Source organism: Podarcis pityusensis (genome assembly GCF_964106645.2).
Source record: "Podarcis pityusensis genome assembly, chromosome: 6".
NCBI classification, from domain to species: domain Eukaryota; kingdom Metazoa; phylum Chordata; class Lepidosauria; order Squamata; family Lacertidae; genus Podarcis; species Podarcis pityusensis.
In genome coordinates, this window is record NC_138030.1 from 9,869,055 (window position 1) to 9,893,732 (window position 24,678).

Genomic DNA, 24,678 nt, shown 5'->3' on the forward strand with positions numbered 1-24,678 from the left:
CCGAAGACCAGGACACTCCGTTCCTTCAGAATAGAAATTGAGCTGGGAGGACCCATTAGGACAGTTGGTGGGTGGAAGGCCGATCCCCATCTACTGGTAGTTCAGCGGATGAATTGCAGCAGAATTGCAAAGGGTTTCTGACCCTTGGCTGTTCAGTCGCTGCAAAAAGCTTTCTACCTCTTATCTTCTAGGATACTCAAGGATGGGTTGGCGAAATGAAATCTGCTTCATAGAAGCAGGTGAAAAGATTTTTGCACCTGAAGGTTCTTTACTTCCAAGCACCTCAAGAAGTCTGGGTGCCATTTTTTGCACCTGGCTGACACTCAAGGATTGCTGAAATGCATGTGCTTTGAAGCCTCAAACTATATGTTAAGGTTAGACGAGATGTTAAGGAGTTTAACAATAAAGAGTGGAGTGTTTTGAAAACTGAAGTATGGTAACAATATTTTTATTGTCAACACCAAGTGAAACACGTATTAACAATTTCTGATAAAATTGTAATATTAGCAATGTGCCACTTATGTGAATTGTATATTAATTCATTCTTGAAGGTAAAGGGACCCCTGACCATTAGGTCCAGTCGTGGCTGACTCTGGGGTTGCGGTGCTCATCTCGCTTTACTGGCTGAGGGAGCCGGAGTACAGCTTCTGGGTCATGTGGCCAGCATGACTAAGCCACTTCTGGCGAACCAGAGCAGTGCATGGAAACACCATTTACCTTCCCGCTGGAGCGGTATCTATTGATCTACTTGCACTTTGACTTGCTTTCGAACTGCTAGGTTGGCAGGAGCTGGGACTGAGCAACGGGAGCTCACCCCGCCATGGGGATTTGAACCGCCAACCTTCTGATCGAAAAGTCCTAGGCTCTGTGGTTTAACCCACAGCGCCTCCCACGTCCCTAATTCATGCTTACAAAAATGATAAATAAAAAGTGTTGCTGACTTCCCCCCCCCCCAACCCCGTGGCGACTAGATATTCTGTTTTGACGCCCGCAACCCAGGTCCTAGAAGCCATTCGGCTCCTAGGTTTTCTATCCCAGTTTCTAACACAGACGGTGAGTTTAGTTCTCGAAACATTGCACTTTACCGCTTCTGCACAAATGAGGGAGTCCCTGTGTTAAAGAGCTTGCAGTCTAAAAGCAAGACTGGAGAGAGAGAACAGAGGACTGGGTGAAAGAGCAACACAGGGTTGTTGTGAATGAATGAATGCAGTGGCACAGAGTTAGACTTTGCTGCGCTTCAAGTCTTTTGCGTCGCTTGCTTTTTTTGCAAGAGCATCATAGAAAAGGTGTGTTTGGAGGGATTTGAAGGAGGGGAGAGGTGGCTTTCTGTTGTAGGTGAAGAAGAAGAGAGGTTCATGCTGGCGGGGGCGGCAATAAAAAGCTGTAACAGCAATGGCAAGCTTTATTGGGGATGCTGCAAGCAGTGCCCCCAGCTTAGTGCTCTGATTTTGTGTTGGCTGTCAGGTTGCTCGCTGCTTAAAGTGTTGCTCAGTGCAGTTCTGCTACCCAACAGGGACAGGACTGGGAGTTGTAACATGCTTGATAGTGGAGATGACAGCAGATGCCTCCAGGCTAGAAATGTGAGTTCGGTTACCTGCGAAATGGCTGATTGCTGCACAATTCCAGAGGCTGTTGCATTGTGCCGTGGAAATAGGATCTCTGCCTCGCTGGGCGTGTGAGAAGGAAAGGGGACTTTTGTTTCCTGCAGTGAGTCACAACTGTGCTACCGAAACTACCAAAATAGAAATGGACGGATAATCCTTCATAAATTGTGTAACATCCAGGCGTAATTCAGGGGGTTGACTTTTGCCTCGAGAGGCCCAGTGGAATGGGCAACCTTCGGACCTCCAGATGTTGTTGATCTCCATCTCCCATCCAGTGTTCGAAATTAGCCAGGTGCGTTTTGCTACTGGCGCATGTCCGATTGCGACTACATGGAGATTTCTGGGCACCAGGTTGGCGACCAGTTTAAAAACCTCTGCCTTGGTCCTTCATTAATTCCATTTCCACTGTGTGTGTTTCCCCATCTTGCATACTGGAACCAGTGAATTTAGAGCAAGCTACAGATCAAGCAAGGGACGCGGGTGGCGCTGTGGTCTAAACCACAGAGCCTGGGACTTGCCGATCAGAAGGTCAGCGGTTCGAATCCCCGCGACGGAGTGAGCTCCCGTTGCTCGGTCCCTGCTCCTGCCAACCTAGCAGTTTGAAAGCACGTCAAGTGCAAGTAGATAAATAGGTACCACTCCGGCAGGAAGGTAAACGGCGTTTCCGTGCGCTGTTCTGGTTCACCAGAAGCAGCTTAGCCCTGCTGGCCACATGACCCGGAAGCTGTCTGTGGACAAACGCCGGCTCCCTCGGCCTATAGAGCGAGATGCGCTCACAACCCCAGAGTCTGCGACTGGACCTAATGGTCAGGGGTACCTTTACAGATCAAGCAATGTAGTTGAGATCATAGAATTCTGGCATTGGAAGGGAACCCCAATGGTCATTTAGTCCAACTCCATGGTGAATAGACATTCCATTTTGGCGACCACAACCTAGATTCAAGGTACCATTTGGCACCTAGCTTATATACCTGAGTTTCTAATACTGTTCCTATCAGCCCCAGATAGCAAGAACAGTATTTGGGTATGATGGTAGTTATGGTCCCTGTAACATCATAGCTCTCAGAGGCTAGGATTAGGCCAGTGTGGGATGACTCTTCCTATAACTGGGTATTGTTGGGGCTGTCGCCTGATTAAGGAAACCTCATTTGATTTGATCTGATTCAATCTGCATATGAGCAAAACTGCCCTAGCAAGAAGCATTCTCTCTGTGTGACTATATAAAATTAACCGCTGCCAATCCATTATGCAGCTTTCTTCACTGGTGTGCATTTTGGTAGTTTTGTGATCAGATTCCTGGCAATGGTGTGTGCTAGAAACTGAACACATAATATGTATCTGTCCCTTGAACTCTATAAATCCTTTTGTTGCTGTTTCTTGACTTTAAACTGGCAGAGGAGCAAGCTCTGCTTCTTGAGTTCTGTAAAGGGGCCAGTTGCATCCTTTTCAGAGCTGTCTGCACCGTAATTCAGTGGCAGAGCACATTCTGTGCATGCAAAAGGTTCTGTCCCTGACATCTTCAGGCAGCGCTGGAGAAGATTCCTCTTGGAGATCCATTCTCAAAGTAGACAGTACTGTGCTGAATGGAACAGTGGTCTGAAATCTTTAGAAGGCAGTTCCCTACATACAACAGCAGCTGCTGCCACTCTAAATTATTGTGATGCTTGGTTTGGTCACTTAGCCAGCAGTATACCACATGTTGAAAAATCAGTCTTCAGTACTTGCTTCCAGGATCACCGCAATTGGAACTTGAGTGACCTCTTGGAGGTGAAATGATAAGTCATCTGGGTGATGTCTGAGGGCCACAAATACCCTCCTTCCTTCTTTCAAATGAGTGGGAAGCTTGTAACGGATGGCCGTGAATGTGCTTTTATTTCTCAGAGATGGATATTTTTCTAAGCACTTTCCGGGGGTTTTCACAGCCCACTTCTTCTCAAAATGTCAAATATCTCCGCTTCCTGCCATGTGAAATAGGATGAAGTGTTTTTAAGCTGTCATGATTTGTAAAGAACTCTGAAAGAGGCACAACTGCAATATTTGCTCAGAGCAAAATGCAAATGAAAAGGAGCCTATGTTTTGCCACTTCCCAGGTCCCATAATTTTGGAGGTGTTGATTTATGAGGTTTCTGCCTTTCTTACTCTGTAACAATTCAGGAATTGAGTTTTTCAATAATAATAATAATAATAATAATAATAATAAATCATAGGCATCTGTTGTAGCCTAGTTAGAGCTGATGAAGTGTAACAAAGGAAGCTGCCTTATACCGATCTTTCTCTATGATCTTTCCCTAGATGTTTATTCTGTTATTACTATTATTATTATTATTATTATTATTATTAATCATTACGTTTGTATACCACCTTTCATCTGAAGATCACAGGGCAATTCACAGCAGAAAAATACAAAATGAGAACACAAAATACATAATAAAACAAAAGCAAACCAATAACCCTCTTCCAACAAATATTTGAAAGCTCATATAATGTTAATCAGCCAAAGGCCTGGGTAGAGAGAAATGTTTTTGCCTGGCACCCAAAGATATATAATGAAGGCACCAGGCAAACTCCAAAATGGAATGTCTAGTTGCCACAGTTGTGAAGAATATTCTTGTGTCATGAATGGTCCATGTCACCATTAAGGGGGGGAAAAGGTTGGAATATATGTGGGCTGTCCCTGGGTCAAGTGACTTTTTCTTTTCTAAGTTCTCAAAGTTCTTAGCCTAGCTTAAGGTTGTCATCTGAACTAGCCAGATGTTTAACAGATAATCCATCACAGTCAATCCCAACATTTGAAAAATAAGACTTTAGAGCCATTTTGCCAAAAAAGAAAAAAGGGGGCAACTAGACATTCTGTTCTGGCAATGGTAACCTTGGTTTCAGGAGCCATTTGGAACCTAGCTTATATATCTGAGTTTCTAATACTCCCTGCCAGATATGTAACAGGAAGGAGTTCAAAAGGGTGGGTATTGCTACCAAAGGCCTGATTTCTGCAGCACTGGGAGTGGACCTCCTGATGTGAGGAAATCTTCGGGAGGCTGTCTCCTGTGGAGCACAGTGATCAGTTGCAGATATATGGGGGTGAGGAATTTTATTTAATTTTATGCCAATATGGGTACAGTAATCCTAGCCTAACTCACAGGGTGGCATTTGCAAAACCTTTTCAGTAAGATGGTAGCATGTGAAGCTCTTTGCACGCTGTATAACACAACACAAATGCTAAGTACTATGATTTGGGGGCCAGCTGTTCAGAAAGAGAAATTCCGCATCCCACTGGGATGGTTTGAGCCCCTTTCCACGATCCTCGACAGTTCTCTGGCTCGCAGCCAGGATGTCCAGCCCTAAATCATGGCTCTACAATCACACATAGTTTAGGTGTAAGAAGGAGATCTGCCAGTAATCTGTAATAAGGCGGAACAGAGATAAAAATAACCTGTGTTTAATTGGGTGGTGACATTGGTACAATGACTCAGCTATCAAGGAAGTTTTTGAGAAGGGAGGCTACGTGCATCTGCTGCCGTGTAAAGCATATGAGATCCAAAGCAGCAATTTTAAAGGCTCTTTGGTGACGGTTGGTTCAAACGAGTCAAGATCATGTTACAGGGAGGAGGATATTATTTTGTCTTTTGCTTTTAAAAGATCTTGCAGGTATGTTTCTGCGAGACTTGATTGTGGCACGTTTCATCTATAAGATTTTCATAACAGGAATGTGTTGATGATGGGCCATCTAAGAGTACCTTCTGATTGCTAGGATTCTTGCAAAGAATACTGGACTAGCTAGATCAGCGGTTCTCAATCTGTGGGTCCCCAGATGTTGTTGGACTACAACTCCCATCATCCCTGAGCTCTGGCCTTGCTAGCTAGGGGTGATGGGAGTTGTAGTTCAACAACATCTGGGGACCCACAGATTGGGAAAGGCTGAGCTAGATGAAAGCCTGATCCTGCCAAGCACTTAACACATATTTGAGCAGAAGTGTATTCTCCTTCCTGCTCGGTGCAGATTAGTTATGCCTTGGCTACTAAACTAAATGTGTATTTTTCTTTAATTTAAAACACAACAGTGAACTGCAGGCAATGCATGATGATTGCACGACATATTTCCATAGCTCAGGGGCAGAGCATCTGTGTTGCACACAGAAAGTTCCAGGTTCGATCCCCCGACATCTCCACGTGCAGCACTGACAATGACTGAGCTGGATAGGCCCATGGTCTGACTCGGGACAAGGCAAATCCCTGTCTTCCTTCTTTGGGTTGGCTACAGCAGGGTCCTAGGTGCTCCAGTTGCCGCATGGGTGTCGTCAAACCACATCTGCTATTGTTGTTGCCTGCCTCCAGCAGTGAGCAAGAACAAGTAAAATAGGTGGTGGGTAAAGATTCCTGCAGGATAAGGCTTACTTTTAGAGTGGAGAGGAGGGGATGACATCACAAAAGGGATTATGTCCCTGGGAAAGAACTGCCTGTTCCAGTCTATGAAGTCGAAGTCCTTCTGTGACCTCCAGTGTGGCATTGTCCTTATGTCTCCACCCAACTATTTTTATTGCAACCTATCCACAGGGTTCTCATAACCCTGGCAGGGACAGACTCGGCCAGTTTTAATCTCTTGGTTAAAATGTTCAGAATACAGGCGTACTTTTACAAGATTAGAGGAGGTCTGCTGGGTCATATGCAAGGCCCATGTAGTCTAGCATCCTGTTCCCACAGTGGCCAACCACATGCCATTGGGATGAATAAAGACCTATGGAATTTAAAGGCAACCAAAGCTGGCTTCAGCCTTGTTAGTGCTCTTCAGCAGAGAAACAGGATGAACCCTGAAGTACGTACATGTTGACTTAGGACTCAGATGCACAAACCTTTAGCCCTATATTCACATGCCCATCAGTCCCATGCATCTTATTGTTGTTGTTTAGTGGTGTCTGACTCTTCGTGACCCCATGGACCAGAGCACACCAGGCACTCCTGTCTTCCACTGCCTCCCGCAGTTTGGTCAAACTCATGATCGTAGCTTCAAGAACACTGTCCCAACCATCTTGTCCTCTGTTGTCCCCTGCATATTATTAGAGGTGATAAAAGTATGGTATTGTTGTTTTCACTTGTTTTCCTTCCCCATTATCATTATTATTATTATTATTTTACATTTTATGATTCCTAGTTATGGTGATTCATGATTAATACATGTTGATTATAAATTTGCATTTCTTGACTATTTTATTTGCATTTCTAGGGATTTGGGTTGGGGTTGGTGACAACTTTGTAATATCATCAAGGCTCAAAGAACTCAGACGTTTGGGAATCCCTGTGAAACTACTATAGGATAATATGCAAAAATTATCCTACACAGTTAAATGTGGGTCATTTCAACCTGCAACATTAAAGGTTATCACCTACTTCTAAAAGTTTGTGTTTTGTCAACATATTTTTAAGGTCGAAATAAAAAAATTCCTTCCTGTAGCACCTTAAAGACCAACTAAGTTAGTTCTTGGTATAAGCTTTCGTGTGCATGCACACTTCTTCAGATACACTGAAACAGAAGTTACCAGATCCTTCTATATATTTAAGGTGTTTTATTTTGTGAGCTTCAACACTTCAGCTATGTTGCAGAGTTTATTTAACTATTCCTTTGAATGCTAGCATTCATTAATACATTCTGGCCCTTTTTGCTGTGCTTAAATCTGGAACTTAAAAAAACTGTGTTCATTCTGTAGCCTCCTTCTTAACAGTCCCATAAATATAACCAAAAGTTCAAGAACAGATGAAGATGATGTGAGCTGTCGTCTTTGATTATCGGAGCCTGTGGCCCATTTCCTCCCGGTAGCCATCTCTTACTAAAGTCTTAATTCTTCATGAAACCTGACATTTATATCTAATGTACAATATGCCATTAAACTTGATGAGCAAAAGCTTCATTACAGATAGGGCTTTCCATGTCTTCAAATAAAAATCCCTGTTGCTTTTTAATGCTTCGCTTCCCAGAACTGCAGAGCCATAACTATGGTATATTGGCACCGTCGCCTGGTATTTAATTAATATATTGATACTACCGTACTTGAAATCCATCCATCATTTTCCTACCTCAGCCTTCTGGCATCTGCTTGTAAAAGACTATATAGATAGGCCATATTATTGCTGTAACAATATACCATATTTTGACCCTCCTGTCACAAATGGGGATTTCTTGCAACAGGCATCTCTTAGGTTTACAGGATTTCACTTTTGGGGAGCCCTTTGTGTGTGTGTTTGCAATATATATTAATTCTTACTTAATCATAGAATTGTAGAGTTGGGAGGGACCTCAAGGGACATGTAGTCCACCCCCTGCAATTCTGGAATTTCAGCTGAAGCATCCATGACAGGTGGTCGTCCAACCTCTGCTTAAAAACCTCCAAGGAAGGAGACTTTATCACCGCTCAAAGGCATTTGTTCCACTGTCGAAAACTCTTGGTGCTGCAGCAGCTGTACTTTGAAACCGAGACCATATAACACCAGTCCTGAAAGATCTTCATTGGCTCCCGGTATGTTTCTGAGCACAATTCAAAGTGTTGGTGCTGACCTTTAAAGCCCTAAACGGCCTCGGTCCTGTATACCTGAAGGAGCGTGTCCACCCCCATCATCCAGCCCGGACACTGAGGTCCAGCACCAAGGGCCTTCTGGCGGTTTCCTCACTGCAAGAAGTGAGGTTACAGGGAACCTGGCAGAGGGCCTTCTCGGTAGTGGCGCCCACCCTGTGGAACACCCTCCCTTCAGATGTCAATGAAATATACAACTATTTTACTTTTAAAAGACAACGAAGGCAGCCCTGTTTAGGGAGGTTTTTAATGTCTGATGCTGTATTGTTTTTAATATTCGGTTGGAAGCCGCCTGGAGTGGCTGGGGGAACCCAGCCAGATGGGCGGGGTATAAATATTATTACTACTACTAATACTAATACTAATACTACTACAAACCTCTTTATACCAGACAAGTACCTTTGTTGTGTGGTTTTGACACCTGCTAACAACGTTTTCGTTGAGGCAAGCCTACCCAGACATGTCGTTTTATTATTTGTGGGCCCAGGACTGCAATACCTCAAGGACTGCCTCTCCCCATATGAACCGACCTGGGCCCTGCGATCATCATCTGAGGCCTTTCTTCTTGTGCCCCCTCTGCAAGAGGTCCGGAAGGTGGGAACACGTGAACAGGCCTTTTCTGCAGTGGCTCCCCATTTGTGGAATGCTCTCCCCAGGATGGCTTGTATAAAATGCAATGGCTGGAAAGGCATTGCATTCCAGCACTAATCATACTCTTGCATCTTCAAGTGGAAAATATTTCAGGCCACAATATCTTCTTAAAGACAGTTTCGCCAGTACTGATCTAGGGAGTCCAGAGTTCCTCACAACCATCGTTTGAAAAACAAACAAACTACTCTTCTGAACCACTGGGGCTTCACCACTTAGAGCACAGCCACTGCATGACAATCCAGCCTTAGGGTGGATTGCATTGGCAGCATCCAACCTTATAAATATATAATATATTTACATGATGTCGAATCCTATTCCATTTTCGCACCCCAGTCTTAAAAGGCTGAAGACTAATACAGTGGTACCTCGGGTTACATATGCTTCAGGTTACATACGCTTCAGGTTACACACTCCACTAAGCCAGAAATAGTGCTTCAGGTTAAGAACTTTGCTTCAGGATAAGAACAGAAATCGGGCTCCAGCGGCATGGCGGCAGCAGGAGGCCCCATTAGCTAAAGTGGTGCTTCAGGTTAAGAACAGTTTCAGGTTAAGTACGCACCTCCGGAATGAATTAAGTACTTAACCCGAGGTACCAGTGTATTCTGGATTGATGACCGAGGGTCACACCTACGGTTTCTATTCTGTGTCAGTCAATAAAACACACAAGCTCCATGCACATTCTGTTTTTAGATGCGCACTCCTAAGGAGTGCCAGCAGCATGGGTGGAAGTCCGAGGGTGGAAAACTGGTACACAGAGTAGACCTTGTGATTCTAGTAGTGTACGTTGGAATTGATTTGCCATGGATGGGCTTCTGCCAGGTGACTTGGCTGGCAACTCTTAGTGGGGAATCCTCAAATTTCTCAATGGCTTCTGTTGAATTTTAGGTTTCTGCGACTTTCCAGATTTTGCTCACTATGATCCCATTTGCAAACACTTTTGACCTCTGACATAGTGATTTGTCACATACCAGGCTCATTGGTTGCCAGTACATTTTGTTGTGTAAATTTTGTGTGATTCGCCGCATCCGGGGTTCTGTTTGCTGAATTTAGACGACTAAACTCATACCCATAGATTGCATGGGGGTTCTCTCTTTTAAAAAAAACACCCCTAAACAAACCAGGTTGTTAGCAGTCTGTGCTATCCATTCTGCGTGTAGCTTGGTAAATCCCATTTTGTAATAAGATATTTGGGGGAGCAGGTAGATCGCACAATAACCCCTAGTTTTGCTGGGTTTATGAATGCAACATGAATCTGAATATCCAAATACCTGGGACTTAACCAGTGCAGCAGATGGTGGCGCGGAAGTCAGAAAGGTTATCTGATCTGCTGTGTGTGCCTCAGTTGGAGGAAGTCTCAGGTTTCACATGCTAACAAGGCACCGGGTCTCTCGAATCTTGCATCATGGTGGTGCCAACCAGCCTTAGAGCACAGCACAAATAGAAATAGGAATCATTAGCGTAATCAAAGGAGGACGTGTAGAGATGCTGAAATTTCATTCATTAATGAAACGATGATGGTGATTCACTCTTTCACATGGTTTTACTTCAGTGAAATCTAGTGAGAGAGAAAGTGGGACAAGGATGTTTTGTTTTATTTGCAGTAGTTGTAGGTCACTGTGATTGTTTGGAGGAGGGGCTTTGGTTGCGGGCTGACCCCCTTTTTGTATAAATATCCTTCCCTACACCACGTAATTACTATATGCTCCCCAAGGATAAATATCCTGAAACAGATGTAAAACTTAATGAAACCTTGTGAAATATTCTAAAAACACAAGGTCATAGCTTAAATGCCCATCTAATCTAGCTTTCGGAGAAGATTTCAGTAGGGAGGGGGATATCCTCTTTAAACCAACAGACTGGAAAATACCAGCCTATTTGGGAAGATAAACAGATACTTCCAGTTGAAATAAAGCCAATCTCAGGCTTTCTTAGCTAGTTTGTTCAGAGTTATTTGCAAAAAAGAGCGAGGAAGGCAACCTCACCAGCACCTTCCGTGGAGATGCTTTTGTCCAATGGTAAGAGATACTCTATATTCTTATGCCAGTTTATGCAGCCAATGAAACTTTGAAGGCTAGATCCATCTCCCTAATGACTTTCAACTTGGATTACAAAAGAGCTTGCCAGTTAGCTTTTGTGGGGGCGAAGCAAGGGAAGGATTAACAAGGATGCATATTCAGAACTGGAACACTGGATAGCTCTCGCTATTTAGGATTCACTTCTGTGGCATGAAATCCCAAGTGCTGTTGGTGAGCTGGATCAGAATATCACAGCTGCCCTGTTGCAAAGTACAGTGGTGCCTCGCAAGACGAAAATAATTAGTTCTGCAAATCTTTTCGTCTTGCGATGTTTTTCATCTTGCGAAGCACGGTCCGTCGCAACTGCGCCTCTTCAAGCGGCTTTTTAAAAAAAGCGCAAGACGTTTTCGTCTTGCGAAGCAAGCCCATAGGGAAATTCGTCTAGTGAAGCAACGCAAAACCGAAAAACCCTTTCATCTAGCGAGTTTTTTGTCTTGCGAGGCATTCGTCTTGCGGGGCACCACTGTACTCCACATGGCTTTCAACAAGGAATAAAAATATAACATTTGGTAACAACAGAAACTATAAGTATAAATATAGCAGAAAAACAATTGGGGGGTCTTTTTCTAAACACATTCTTTACACCTGCCTGATCTGCTAATTCCTAGATTCCCATTCTAGCTTGTAAAATTTCCTTGTAGGACCAGCTATTGGTGTTACCTATTGTCCCATTTGCCTCATTCTTGCCCATGCCAGATTCCTAATTATTTCTTTGACTTGTCCCTAGGTATGACTGCTTTTGGCAGCCCTTTATTCAGTAATATTAAAGCCTGACAGACAATGATAGAGGGGTTGCATTTCATATTGCAGGAGTCCTGTGGAATTCCTTTATCCGCTTCTGAAGTGTTGGTCTTGGCATATCCCTATATATAAAGTTGGACACCTGGTGCTTTGCATTCTTCCAAGTTAAATACAGGCTGTACTAAAGAATCGTATCAGTAGCTGTGTGTAGCTGTTTTTTATTGCAGGTAGTGCTTGAAACTAGTGCTTTGTGTACTTTTCAAAGAGCATTGGAACCTAATTTTAGCCAGATGCACGCACTGGGGGCTGTGTGGGTGTGAGTACAGCAGCAATCCATTCTCCCTGTAGTCAAAGCGAGCTAAAAAGCGTCCCCTGGGGGAGCCAATCTGTATCTTTTTATCCATATGCCTGGAGGGGATTGATGGGCAGCTGTATGCAATTCTGATCTCTGAATGAGCTCACTGCCTGCCCTTGTTGCATAGCAAAGGGATCAAGTTCCCACGAGTTGCCTTGGCCTCTAGCTAGGCTACCAATAAGAAAAACAAAACAAAACAAAAAGTACCAGCATTTTTCACCTTTGTTTTGGGTTTTGACCATGCTGGTTGTGTGTATTACAGGAAGGAATTGGCACTGGGTGAGATCTGAGCATACTAAGATTCCCAACTTGCTTTTTTCCTTTAGATTTATAAAGGTAGTACCTGACTAGGGAAGGATGCCTGAGTGACCTCATTGCCCTGCATCAAAAAAGCGGGCTGATAATGCAAAATAAGCGGACACATGCAGATTATAAAAGTCACAGAGACCAATATTTCTCGGTGTGGCGCTGTGGGTTAAACCACAGAGCCTAGGACTTGCCAATCAGAAGGTCGGCGATTCGAATCCCCGCGACTGGATGAGCTCCCGTTGCTCAGTCCCTGCTCCTGCCACCTAGCAGTTCGAAAGCACGTCAACGTGCAAGTAGATAAATAGGTACCGCTCCGGTGGGAAGGTAAACGGCGTTTCTGTGTGCTGCTCTGGTTCACCAGAAGCGGCTTAGTCAGGCTGGCCACATCACCTGGAAGCTGTACTCCGGCTCCCTCGGCCAATAAAGCGAGATGAGCACCACAACCCCAGAGTCAGCCACGACTGGACCTAATGGTCAGGGGTCCCTTTACCCTTACCTATAAACATTCCTTCCATAGATGCCCTTGAGAGATTGTTTTTCCGCACACCATCACAATGCAGTTGCCGAGGTTGAAGTACATGAGCAAGACTTTTGAAAGTGTTCAACCCTTGTTCTTCTTGGCTTGTGTGCAAGTGGCAAAGGAAGTTGTTGACGGGATTCTGCTGTAAAAAAGGTAAAGGTAAAGGACCCCTGACAATTATATCAAGTCACAGACGACTCTGGGGCTGCGGCGCTCATCTGCTTTACAGGCCGAGGGAGCCAGCGTTTGCCCGCAGACAGTTTTCCTGCGTCATGTGGCCAGCATGACTAAGCTACTTCTGGTGAAACCAGAGCAGCGCACGGAAATGCTGTTTACGTTCCTGCCGGAGAGGTACCTATTTATCTACTTGCACTTTTTGACGTGCTTTCGAACTGCTAGGTTGGCAGGAGCTGGGACTGAGCAACAGGAGCTAACCCCGTCACAGGGATTCGAACCGCCGACCTTCTGATTGGCAAGCCCAAGAGGCTCAGTGGTTTAGATAAGCATTTAGCAATATGGCGGCTAGCCACAAGGGTTATGTCCTACCTCTGCTATATGCCTTTGGAGACCAGTTCCTGGGAATCACAGGTGGGAAGAACATCGTTGTACTCATTTTCCACCTTCAGGCTTCTTACAGGTATCTGGTTGGCCTCTGTAGAACAGGATGCTGGACGAGATGGACCTTCAGCCTGGCCCAGCAAATTATGATAGCAAATGACCACCAACTAGGCATAATGCTGTTACATCGCACTGCAGCTGGTGCGTCATGGTGGCATCATTGGATTAACTGGTAAAACTTAAGAGCATTTCTCCTAGTAGTAAAGCAATCATATCAGTGCATAGTTGTTTTAGCATTGGCATGAACGTGCAAGCTTGCTGGACAGGTCTTGTCCAGCTTTCTCGATGGGCTTTGGGTTTCCTTAACTACTATTCTTTCATTGGGTGATAGTGATCAGATGCACAGCTTATTATAGCCCAGTTGAGTTTGTGCCCTAAATCCACAGAACATTGCTGAGAAAATAGTCAGAAATAAGCCGACATAGTCCAGTGAACTATAAGCCAAGAGCTAATCCTGACACCGTTGACCCAGTATGTGGCCTGTTCTTGGGATAATTCCATTAGTCGATAAAATGAGGATTATGATTGCTATCTGTGAAACAGAGATCATGACAGATGATGGAGTGTGTGTGTGGTAACATACTATTTTGTTTTGTTTTTAAGCAGGCTTGTTGGACAAAAAGTAAGTTTTCAAATGATGCCTTTAAAATTTCCCAAGACTGCAGTTCATTGAGGGCCAGGGATGATGGATAAACACCCATATTTGGAGAAAGAATTATACTGCAAAGCTACATGTACAGTCTATATACAGTATCTATATATTAGATGTGCTAATCATTCTTAAACACCATTTTTTGTTGAATTGTCAGGGCATCTCTATATGTGTAAGATTGCAGAGCGAGAATAGTATTGGTAATTTAAGTACACAGGTGATTTTTGCAAGTCAACTATAATTGATTTTCCATGTGCATAGAGATTTTGTGGTCTTACGTGTTTAGCTTTTCACAAAGAGAAGGTTGCAAGCAGGATGCATTTGATTTAAATAAAATTGATTTAGATCACTAGTCAGTAAGACTTGATTTAAATCTTTTTTTTTTTTTTACAGAAAAACTCATTCTTGCTGGTATATTTACATTTACAACCAGATGAAGGTTTCATTTTTGGAATACAGTAATAAATTTTCAGAGTATTTTTTACAGTTTTATCAAAAATTACTGATTTCGTTATACTATTAGAAGTACATAGACCAATAATTATGACATTATTGTGAGGTTTAATAAGTGAACTGTTTATATTTGGACAACTTTTCTGCTGTACTTTATCAGAAGGAGAAAAATAATCATTTCCTTAATAACAATTTAAACAAATTATTTAACTAAAATAACATTATAGCATATGTATCAATGTTTGTTAATTGATGTGGTTAAACAATTTTTAAAAAGACTAAGTTTTAGCACACATGAAAAACTTAAACAAATCCTTATTTCCTGATGAATAGCCTTTGGACTATAATGTAACTTAAATAGAAAACTATCTCTACAAAGATTTTTCCTCCAAAAGCGTTTTATTTTAATAATCCAATTTAATTTTTTTAAAAAATCTGTTTTGAATTTTAAAAATTGATTATTATTTTTTAAAAAGTATATCAATGATTTTTATCCACCCTTGTTGCAGTCTGTAGGTAGAAGAGTCATAGTATGTTAGCAAAGCACTTGCTTTGTGTGCAGAAGTTCATATTTCAGTTATTGGCATTTATAGCTAGGGCACGGGAAGATGCTAGAGACTCACCACCAGTCAAGGTAGATGAGGGGTAGCCCACATGGTGCATCCCAGATGTTGCTTGACCTCAACTCCCACCATCTCAATCCAACATGTCCAATGGTCAGCGATAATGAGAGTTGCAGACCAGTTGTATCTGGAGGGCACCACAATGGCTATTCCTGCAGTACACAATACAGAGTTGGGTGGGCCAATGTCCTGACTTGGTATAAGCCAGTTTCCTATATTCTTACATTTTCATCAGATGATTCACCGATAAAGTAGTAAATGCAAGGTAGCATTGGTGGGGCTGGATACACTTGACGGACGTTCCTTTCCAAGTTTCAGCCAAAGTCAGCACTTGTACCGCAACTGATAGTTGTTGAGTTTGATGTGAAAGTCTCCCGCAGTACTCTCTTGGGCCCAGAGCTCATTGTAACCTTGAACAAATCCCATGGTGTCTCATCTTTGTTCAACTCCACTTGCTTTGCTAAAAATAATTGCCATGCGAATTTTGTACGCAAGGTTGTAGAAATTAATTAAGGTTAGGTAAATGTTAGGTTAGGCTTATTAAACGTATTAATCTCTTCTCACAACAGAGCCCCCCAAAGCTGTCAAGGATATAATACAGTAGTTTCTAGCTCTGATCGAGATCTTGGCGAGAGGTGTACAGTGATGAAAAGTGTCCTGTGTTCCTCTATGCGGGGTGTGTTCTCTGGAGCAGAGGTGCTTTATCGCGAGAAAATTGTTCCAAGCTATTTCCGTTTATTTATATTCTAAACTAAAAAGTTGAGGTTGCTAGCTGTTATTTGTGGAGAGGAACGTAAGATTTTTCCATCTGCTTAACTTGCTTGCTTGTTGCTGAACAACATTTTGTCGTCCTGTTGCAAGAATGGGGAAATGTTTTGTTGCTGTTTGCTTGAAGAGGCCACATTTCCTCCTAGGCAACCTTTGGCCAGGGTGAGGTGGGAGGAGCCAGGAGCAAAATGTGGGCGGAGCAACTAATGTTAATTTTCCCTTCGGGCAGTAGATTCCTTTCTACACACACACTCAAGCATCCCTCTCCTGGGCAAGCAAGAAGAATTATCGGAGTGCAAGGGCACATTCTAACCAGGCACACAATTCTAGCAGTGTGTGAAGCAAGACCAGTGAGAGGTTTAGCTCATGACGGGGTGTGGCCTGGGGGAAAACTTGAGGGCCAGATAGAGAGGCCTGGAGGGCCACATCGGATCCCCAGGCTTGAGGCTTCCCACCTTTACCAATTGAAATTAGAAATGGATTTTTTTTTACCAGAAAGTAAAAGCAACCAAGATCCACACCAGAGGAAGGTCCCTTTGCAAATTCCCCAGATACTTGTTAAACACATTTGTTTTCTTTGCCCTTTTACTGCTGAAGGAACAGAATTTCCATTAGCTTGTTCTTAAGAGAAGGGCAGTGTTAGAAAGGACATTCCAAAAGGCTTTCCAAAACAGATGGTTTTCAAGTATAGTTACACGGGATTTTAATAACTTGGAAACAGCAAATGGATGTGGTGGCAGTGACTGATTGTGGAAATAGCTCCTGTGCAGCTTTCGTTCCAGAGACTAGTTTTTATGTAATTTCATATGCTAATTCGGAGGCTATCACTCTCAGTGCAGAGGCAAGATGGGAGTTATAATAAACCATTTCCAGGATGGATGGACGGACGGATGGTTGTTTACAAGCAGCATTTAGTGCCGTGAATTATATAGAGAACAAGTGACACGTTAGTTGCAAGGCACAAATAACTTCATTTTAGAAAGGCTTGTCCTGAATATGTGAGAAGGAAGGTTTGTAATTTGGATTTGGCATTATATAGCAATTTACTGTTTTAAGATGGCTATAATTAAATATACCCTCTGGCGCTTGTTTCCCAGAACTGGATGTGTTAAGACCAAGCCACCACATGGTGGTGAAAACCTGATTTTTGGATTAACTGATAAGGAACCTGAGATGGATTAGCTGATAAGGAAAGGCAGGATTACCTGGCATCTTAAATAAGCCACAGAGGAGATGGTCACAGCCAACTGAGATGTTTTGTGGTGGCATTAGTTATCTGGGGTTTCCAGAGTGTACAGGCTGCTTGCCCTGTTCATTTAAACTTCTTGGATCTCTGAATGCCATAATAGAGATGAGCTTCACATTGCACAGAAGGAAGTGGCAGAAGTTTTAAGCTGCAGGTGGGAGACCCTGCTTTAGAATGCTTAGACTTTTAATCAGCTAATAATTAATCAAGAGAGATTTAGAGTAGCACTATCCATAATTCTCTATGCGCGTTTTTGTTTTGTTTTGTTTTTTGTTACATGTGGATGCATTTTTAAAAATCCACTAGCAGTATCTCTATTGGGGAGACATTCCAACTTTCATACTAAGTTTTTCTTGCAGGCAAGTCTTCTCTTCTTCTTTTTTACATAGAGGATTTTCAGAGCATGAGCCTGCAGTCCCATCTTCAGACCAGGAGAGTCACTTGCATGTAGAAGGTGCTGCCAACCCACACTTTTGTTGCAGTGCAGGCCCAGAATAAACCATTTTAGTATGGGTAAAGTTGGGGTGCTGTAAGCCTCCCCCTGCTCATGTTTGAGGAGGGGGAGCAGTAATCTCCCAGCAGCACCTGGCTTCCAGGAAGAGCACTGTGGCCAGGGCCAACTCACTGAAGGACCAGATCACACAAACTGTGCTGCTGCCACACAGAAGCTGACTGGACTGGCCGTTCAGCACTGGCAGTGTGCTGCACCTCATAGCACACACTACTGCTGGCCGCCTCACTCTGCCTAATGGTAGAGCCGGTCCTCACTCGCACACTACCATAGCTGCCTCGCCCAGCCTTAAAAGAAGTGGAATGAGGACAGCAGGCATGTTGTAAATAGTTGCTCTGCAAGCCTAGGCAAAATAATATATTGAGCCGATTTCTGATTGGGGTATGGGTATACAAGCTGAACCCTTCATTGGCATGGTGGGTGGTTGTTTTTTGGTGGTTGTTTCTTACCCATGACCAAAAATATTCAGAGTTTCCACGAACGACCCTTGGAAATTCCTCAGCAGATCCGTATGAAAGGTGTTCCCTGAAAGTTGAAAGCGACAGCTTGGGAAAGCTTGCATGCCGGCCCACTGTTGTGCTTGAGACAGCTTGCTGATCTCGGAGACCATGAACTAATATTGTTCGCTCTTCGTGGTGTTGTGCATTTTTGCAGAAGGCGTTTTATCTCCCAGCGCTGCTCTCTAGAGTTTTTAGAAGACATAGTGGAATGTGCCAGTGTGCGAAGGTACTTGTTCAAAAGCAGCATTAACCTTCTCTTGTTGCATGCATTGCAAGTCCTTTCCCTCCTGCACCCTTTTCCAAGACAAATTCCTCAGGTCCTGCATGTGTACTCATTCCGACTCCGACATGTGCATCCTTTTTATTACCCTCTTAATTTGCATTTTGCCCGGATCTTACTCGCATTTCCCCTTACCCTCTTAAATCGTAGAACCAAGCACGTATCTGGATCACCAAGACATAAAGGCTTGAAGAAGATCCACTTCATCAAGAACATGAGGCAGTATGACACAAGGAACAGCAGGTAACCTTTCTGTAACTGAAGGAATCCCAGTCCACCTTGCAGTTAAATTATGGCAAATGGCTCTACTCTAGCTGTGGCCTATATGTTCACGAGTGACCATGTTTGGTGAAAAACACCTTGATGTGAAAACCTTGCTAACGGGGGATTATGGGTGGCATTCCTCTAAATCAGTGTTACCCAAACTTGGGGCTTCAGCTGTTGTTGGACTACAACTCCCATCATCCCTAGCAAGCAGGACCAGTGGTCAGAGATGATGGGAACTGTAGTCCGAAAACAGCTGGAGACCTAAGTTTGGGAAACACTGACAAATCTTACTCTGCATAAACACTGAGATTAATTTTTTTAAAAAAAATATTGAAAATTTTACAGTGCAGTAGATTAGAGTAGATGATAAAGAAGAAATTAGAGAGGAAAAAAGGGGGAAAGGAAGATGAAGAAAAGCAAGAGAATTCATTATATAATAGCAATAACGAAGTGTCATTAAAATGTAATTAGGATTATAAAAATATATAATATATACATAGATAGACTTATTGTATTCCTGTATACATTGATTCATGAGTCACTATGGTTTAAATAAATCAAAGGAAGCCATATTTTTGTCTTTCCAATGTATCAGTATTAATCTTTTTGCAGATGTAAGGGAGAGTCCATTTACATTGACCATTTGTTAAGCCCCATATATTAGGAATATAGTTTAAGGTGATGTTATCTTCTGAAATTTTTAACTCACTGAATTTAATGGACTTAACTTAGTTGCGCTCGTTAATTCCAATGGGCCTACTCTCAAGGAAAACTATCTGACACCAACAGCACCACGTAGCCAACTGGGTTGGCCTACGCAGTGCCATCATGGAGGTCGACTTCAGTGCCTATGCTTCTTTCTCATCTCTGCCCAATAGGCAGTTGATATTTCTGTGCCCTATTGGAGCAGATACTTGGAGGACTGGTAGAGAACTCATGGCTAATGGGAAAGTTAGAGCAATATACACTTGCTTTTCAAGATAGTTTCCTAGGTCATTGTATTCTTACGTGGGAATAATCTCTGTGAAAACAGATGTAGTGTTGCTTCAAAAGCAGGCTTCCCCGACCTGATGCCCTCCAGATGTTGTGGACTAAACCACCAAGAATGTAGTCAAAAACATATGGGTTGCTAGGGCTAAGAATTACTTTTAAGAGAGGGCTTCATATTCTATTTATTCTATTTGTATTTTTGGTAGCCGTTTTTTAATTGTATTATGAAAATCTTTACTGAAAATATTGTTTATTTGTGTGTGTTTTTTAAAGGAAGGTTTCCCGAAATGCGGCTGTTGGGCTAAAAAAGCAAGGAGAAAATGGCTAAGTTGTGTATGTGTGTGTTACAAAGTTAGGTTCTCGCCGCTCCCAGAGAGCTCTTCTAACTCAAGATAGGAAGGCTAGATATGAATGCAATTTATTTTCCATGATTCACTGTACCCTGTCTGTATTTCTTTTTAGGATAGTATTAATTTGTGCTAAACGAAGTTTGTGTGTGGCTTTTTCTATCATGCCCTATGGGGAGAATTTTCGGATCAGGTGAGTAGCTGCTATTTTTGTCAGACCGATAACTTTTAATTGGTTATTTGTTTATTATTACATTTGGATCCCCACTTTTTCTCCAAGGAGCTTCATGGTGCTTCTCCATTTTATCCTCGCAATATCACTGTGAGGTAGGTTGGGCTAAGAGACAATGACTGGCCCAAGGCAACCCAGCTAGCTTCATGGCTGGGTGAAGATTTGAACCCTGGTTTCCCTGCTATTTCCTTATGTTCTACGGTTTTTACTGATGCTCTAACATCATCATTGGTTTGCTTTTATGCCACTTTTCCAGAAAACTGGGCCCAAAGTGGTTCACAATGTGCCAAAGAAACGAGAAGTTCAACGGTCCTAAACACACTGGAAACAATTATAAGCCATAATATCAACACAAGCACAAAAACAATCAGTGTAAAACAATACAAATAAGCTAACTTAAGAGTTTAAAGTGAACACTGTATGAAACAATACAAATTCCACCGATATGATTTAAATTAAGTAACCAAAACTGGGCAGAAGATAAAATAAAGCAACTACAAATAAAAAGAACGGTATCATTGAAGGCAATGCCATTTATTTCATGATTACCATTTGCTTTTCACTATTTATTTCCTATAAATCGTTTTCCGAGCTCTGCCTGAAAAACTGGTGTATGAATACTGTAAATAAAAATTACACATTTGGTTTCACTAGTGGGTTGTTTTTCAAAAGGGTGTCAGCGTAAGCAGACATTTACTTTCCAGCTCTTTGGGCATGTCCTACTTATAACCAATAAAAATGTTCCAGTTCTCCTCTGCATATATCTAACGCTTAATCAGGCCTGGCCAAACACAGAACAAACAGAACACAATTTCTGTTGTCACTCAAGCACATATGCATAGCACACTGAAGAAGGAAACGGATATTTTTATGACAGAACTTGACATACAGATGTGCCTGCCATAAATAGACTATGGGAAACTTTCTTTCCAGCTCAGTGGGAACACTGCAAGGTCACTCAAAAGAGCATTTGCTGAAAACTAGATGAATGATAGGGGTGGGGTGGGGGATTTGAAACAAGGCGAGGTATTGGATAGTGCAGTTATGAACTAGAAATCCCAGAAGACTGTCAAACATGTCATCTGGCAGCTACTGATGGATAATTTAGGAAAGGAATACATTTTTCTGTATATTTTATATACCTAGCTAGTAAGACTTAAATACACATGCCTACTTCAGATACATGTGCACATTAAGATGATAAACACTATGTTTGGATATCTCTTCAAATCTTGGAGTTGCCTGAATTTTTTAGCCCTGAAATCCCAAGGTCATTGATGTGTTGCTTATGTCTGAAACTGATTTGTACATAACCATTGAACACATTCAATCCATTGTTGGCTTTGGATTTAAAGAGCCTATAAATGGATTAGCAAGCACAAGAAAATTTATTTTGCGCAGATTATTTTTTTTTAAAAAAAGGTCAAGGACAGAGTAGACAAAGTAGGCAAATGGGTTCCCACAGCTGGATTCATATCCATGTGGATTTTGCAATACGTAGTTGAAGCTCATGGTCTTCTCCCTGAGAATCCCATGTACCCCCAGAATTGCAGTTCAGGGATCGCGTCCAAAACCAGCAATAATGTGTTCAGAATTCTGTGTCCAATCATGGGAATTCCTTGCAAAGTCGAGCTCTCTCTGTGTGTGTGTAAATAAAGTATGAATTACCCTCGAGTTAAATTACTTTAAAAATAGGAAGATCTCAGGGCCATTGCTTACATCCCCTTTGCTGGTTCAGTGAGTTTTTTATGTCTTGAGCCTTTTAAGAACAAATGTTTATGGCAGCAGAGAAGACGTGGGAATTGGCCTCCTAATCTCTAGCTGTGTTGAGGGGCTTGTTTTTATTTTGTTTGTTTTGGGGGGTTTTTTACTACGGAGCTAGGATGAGAAGAAACAGCTTTAATTCCTGTCTTGCCAATTCTGCCCTTAACAGTGAACTGAGAATAGAGGGGCAGAAGCAGAGACATCCTTCTGGTGGCGTTTCGGTCTCTACGGAGATGGTGCTAGGAATGGAAGGGGTCGAGCTAGGAGCTGATGGCAAGGTAAGGAGCCCGTTGGCGAACGGTGGATCTCTTTGCTTGTTCTTGGAAGTTGTGGGGCTTCATCAGTTCCGATACAAAAATCAAGAGCAAGCCTGGTGGTTTAAGCCCACATGTGCCGTTCATGGTTGCTCATACATCCTCCCACGGATCCTTCAGCTCTCTCTTGATGCAATTCAGACATACACTTTTGACTTCTTCTGATACTGTTTGGGCTGGGGTAGTCAACACGGCACCCACACAAGCTGTTGGACTCCCATCAGCCCCAAGCAGCACAGCCAATGAGCCCCATTCTCTGAACGAGAGATCTGGAGAAAGTAGCAGAATATCTGAGCAATGCCATGAAACTACGTTGTTATAAGACTTGGGTGGTACTTTAACTTCCTGGGCCTGTATAGTTTGATCTCAAAGCGTCTCCTCCTGTGAGCAGATGCCAATTCTCTGTTTCGATTCATGTATTCTTATTTTCTTTGTATGCCAATAAAGGTTGATTGAACTGATTAGGGCTAATGGGTTAGAGGACGGCAGCAATTGAAAGGAAGTCTTTTGGCAACCTCTGGTCTAGACGTTTGGCTGGTTGCATGTGATCGTAGGTAAGGTTGTTTAATACTTTCTGCTTCTCTGGCTGATGGGAAGACTTTTGCATTATCGGTTTCCACATGGGGAGCATGTGCAGTAATCAGCTTGAGTATGGCAGGAATCCTGTTATTTCACAGCAGCGTCAGTTTCCCCCAATGGAAATGGCATGTGGTTTGAAATTCTCAAGGCTCCTCCACACAGCCAGGGAAGTATCTAAATTGGTGTTTCCCAAACTTGGGTCTCCATTTGTGTTTGGACTACAATTCCCATCATCCCTGACCACCCGTCCTGCTAGTTAGGGATGATGGGAACTGTAGTCCAACAACAGATGGAGACCCAAGGTTGGGAAACACTGATCTAGATATTGCAAAACTGTCAGCCTGGTGCCCTTCAAAGGTTTTGGGCTACAACTCCCATCAGCACCAGCACCAATAAGAGTTGTAGTCCAAAACCCCTGGAGACAGCAGATTGGTGAAGTCTGTGTCCAGACTCTATTTCTTCCTCCAGGCCCCATCCACGCAGGTGTAGCGAGTTTAGTAGCTAAAAGATAGGATCTGTTAATGTTCAATTAACCAAGGATCATGTTCCCATCAGAGCCCATTGAAGAGGCATCCCTGACTGTTAGTTAAACCAAAGCCCAAGATATGGGGAAATCTCATTTGATCACCAGAACACAGTGAGCCTAGTTGATAGAGTATTTGTCCAGTGCAATAACACTTTGGTGCATTAGGTTCTGAGAATCCATTTGTGGAGCATTTTGAAAGTTATTCCAGAAAGATGTTAAAAGCAGCAGTTCAATTCAACCTGAAACTATAACAGAGCATTAACGTAATCTCTTGTCTCCCTTTCCCCTATTGCTTTTTAGAATTCTGGATGAAAGCTATTAGGTGTGTGTGTGTGTGTGCGCGCGCGCGCAATTCATCAGATTTACTCTAACTGTAAACACAGTGAATTGGGGTCCAGCTGCTATCTGGGGGCAGCTATTTGTTTTTTAAATAGCTCTCCGGTTCTCCCCAAACTATCGGTTGCATTTAAGACACAGCAGTTAAACTAAGACAGACAGTCTGTGTCTTCAGAGTTGATTCTAAGGGGCTTCCTATCACAAGAGAAGAAATTTTAAACTTGCAGTCCAGAGTTCAAAAGATCCCTGCAAAAATCATAAGGTGACTATGCTAATGTTAATTGGGACTGGCTATCTTGCAGGTTGTGTCTTACGCGAAGTTCTTGTATCCGACGAATGCTCTCGTTGGCCGCAAAAATGATGTCCATGGTCCTGTCCCTGTGTGCCGAGCCTCCGTTCTGCGGAGTACTGGTGGATCGAGATACAAAACTGCAACAGCCAAAACAATACCTTCCACAGCAGATATTGGTAAACACCATGTGACTCCTCTATGCCCTTCTGTTGTCCTTCTATGCTGACATTGTGTTTTTTTTAAAAGGCAAAGGTGATGATGAAATAGTGTCAGCGATAGGTTTTGATTGGCCAAAATGAGATTAGGAGGAATCAGAATATAAATTCCATTTAGAGAATTTGAATTCCATTTAGAGTATGTTAGAGGATTCTGAGCTTTCAAGGGTTCAAGGCCCTTTGTTATTAATAGTAGTAGCATTAGCAGTAATGAATAGTAGTATTAATAGAATGCTTTTAGTGTACATGATACTTTAGAATAATGAGCATAGGAAGGACAGGTCCCTGCTCAGAAGATATACAGTCCCATTTCACAATCTCCACTTGTATTCTGCCTGTCCAAACTAGTT

The 24,678-nt window shown here is 42.7% G+C and overlaps 1 protein-coding gene and 1 long non-coding RNA gene across 2 annotated transcripts in view; one reads left to right on the top strand and one right to left on the bottom strand.

Moving 5' to 3' along the window:
• LOC308480289 overlaps positions 1 to 11,252 on the bottom strand; it is a 13,062-nt gene extending 1,810 nt beyond the window's left edge. The window contains exon 1 of the long non-coding RNA XR_013987998.1: positions 10,084 to 11,252. This is a non-coding gene — a long non-coding RNA (uncharacterized lncRNA). The remainder of the gene's footprint in view (positions 1 to 10,083) is intronic.
• Positions 1 to 24,678, top strand: part of CABLES2 (Cdk5 and Abl enzyme substrate 2) — a 46,545-nt gene that overhangs the window by 11,726 nt on the left and 10,141 nt on the right. The window contains exons 2-5 of the mRNA XM_081011291.1: positions 18,617 to 18,709; positions 20,186 to 20,263; positions 22,236 to 22,344; positions 24,124 to 24,289. Of these exons, the coding sequence (XP_080867417.1) occupies positions 18,617 to 18,709; positions 20,186 to 20,263; positions 22,236 to 22,344; positions 24,124 to 24,289 (446 nt within the window). The remainder of the gene's footprint in view (positions 1 to 18,616; positions 18,710 to 20,185; positions 20,264 to 22,235; positions 22,345 to 24,123; positions 24,290 to 24,678) is intronic.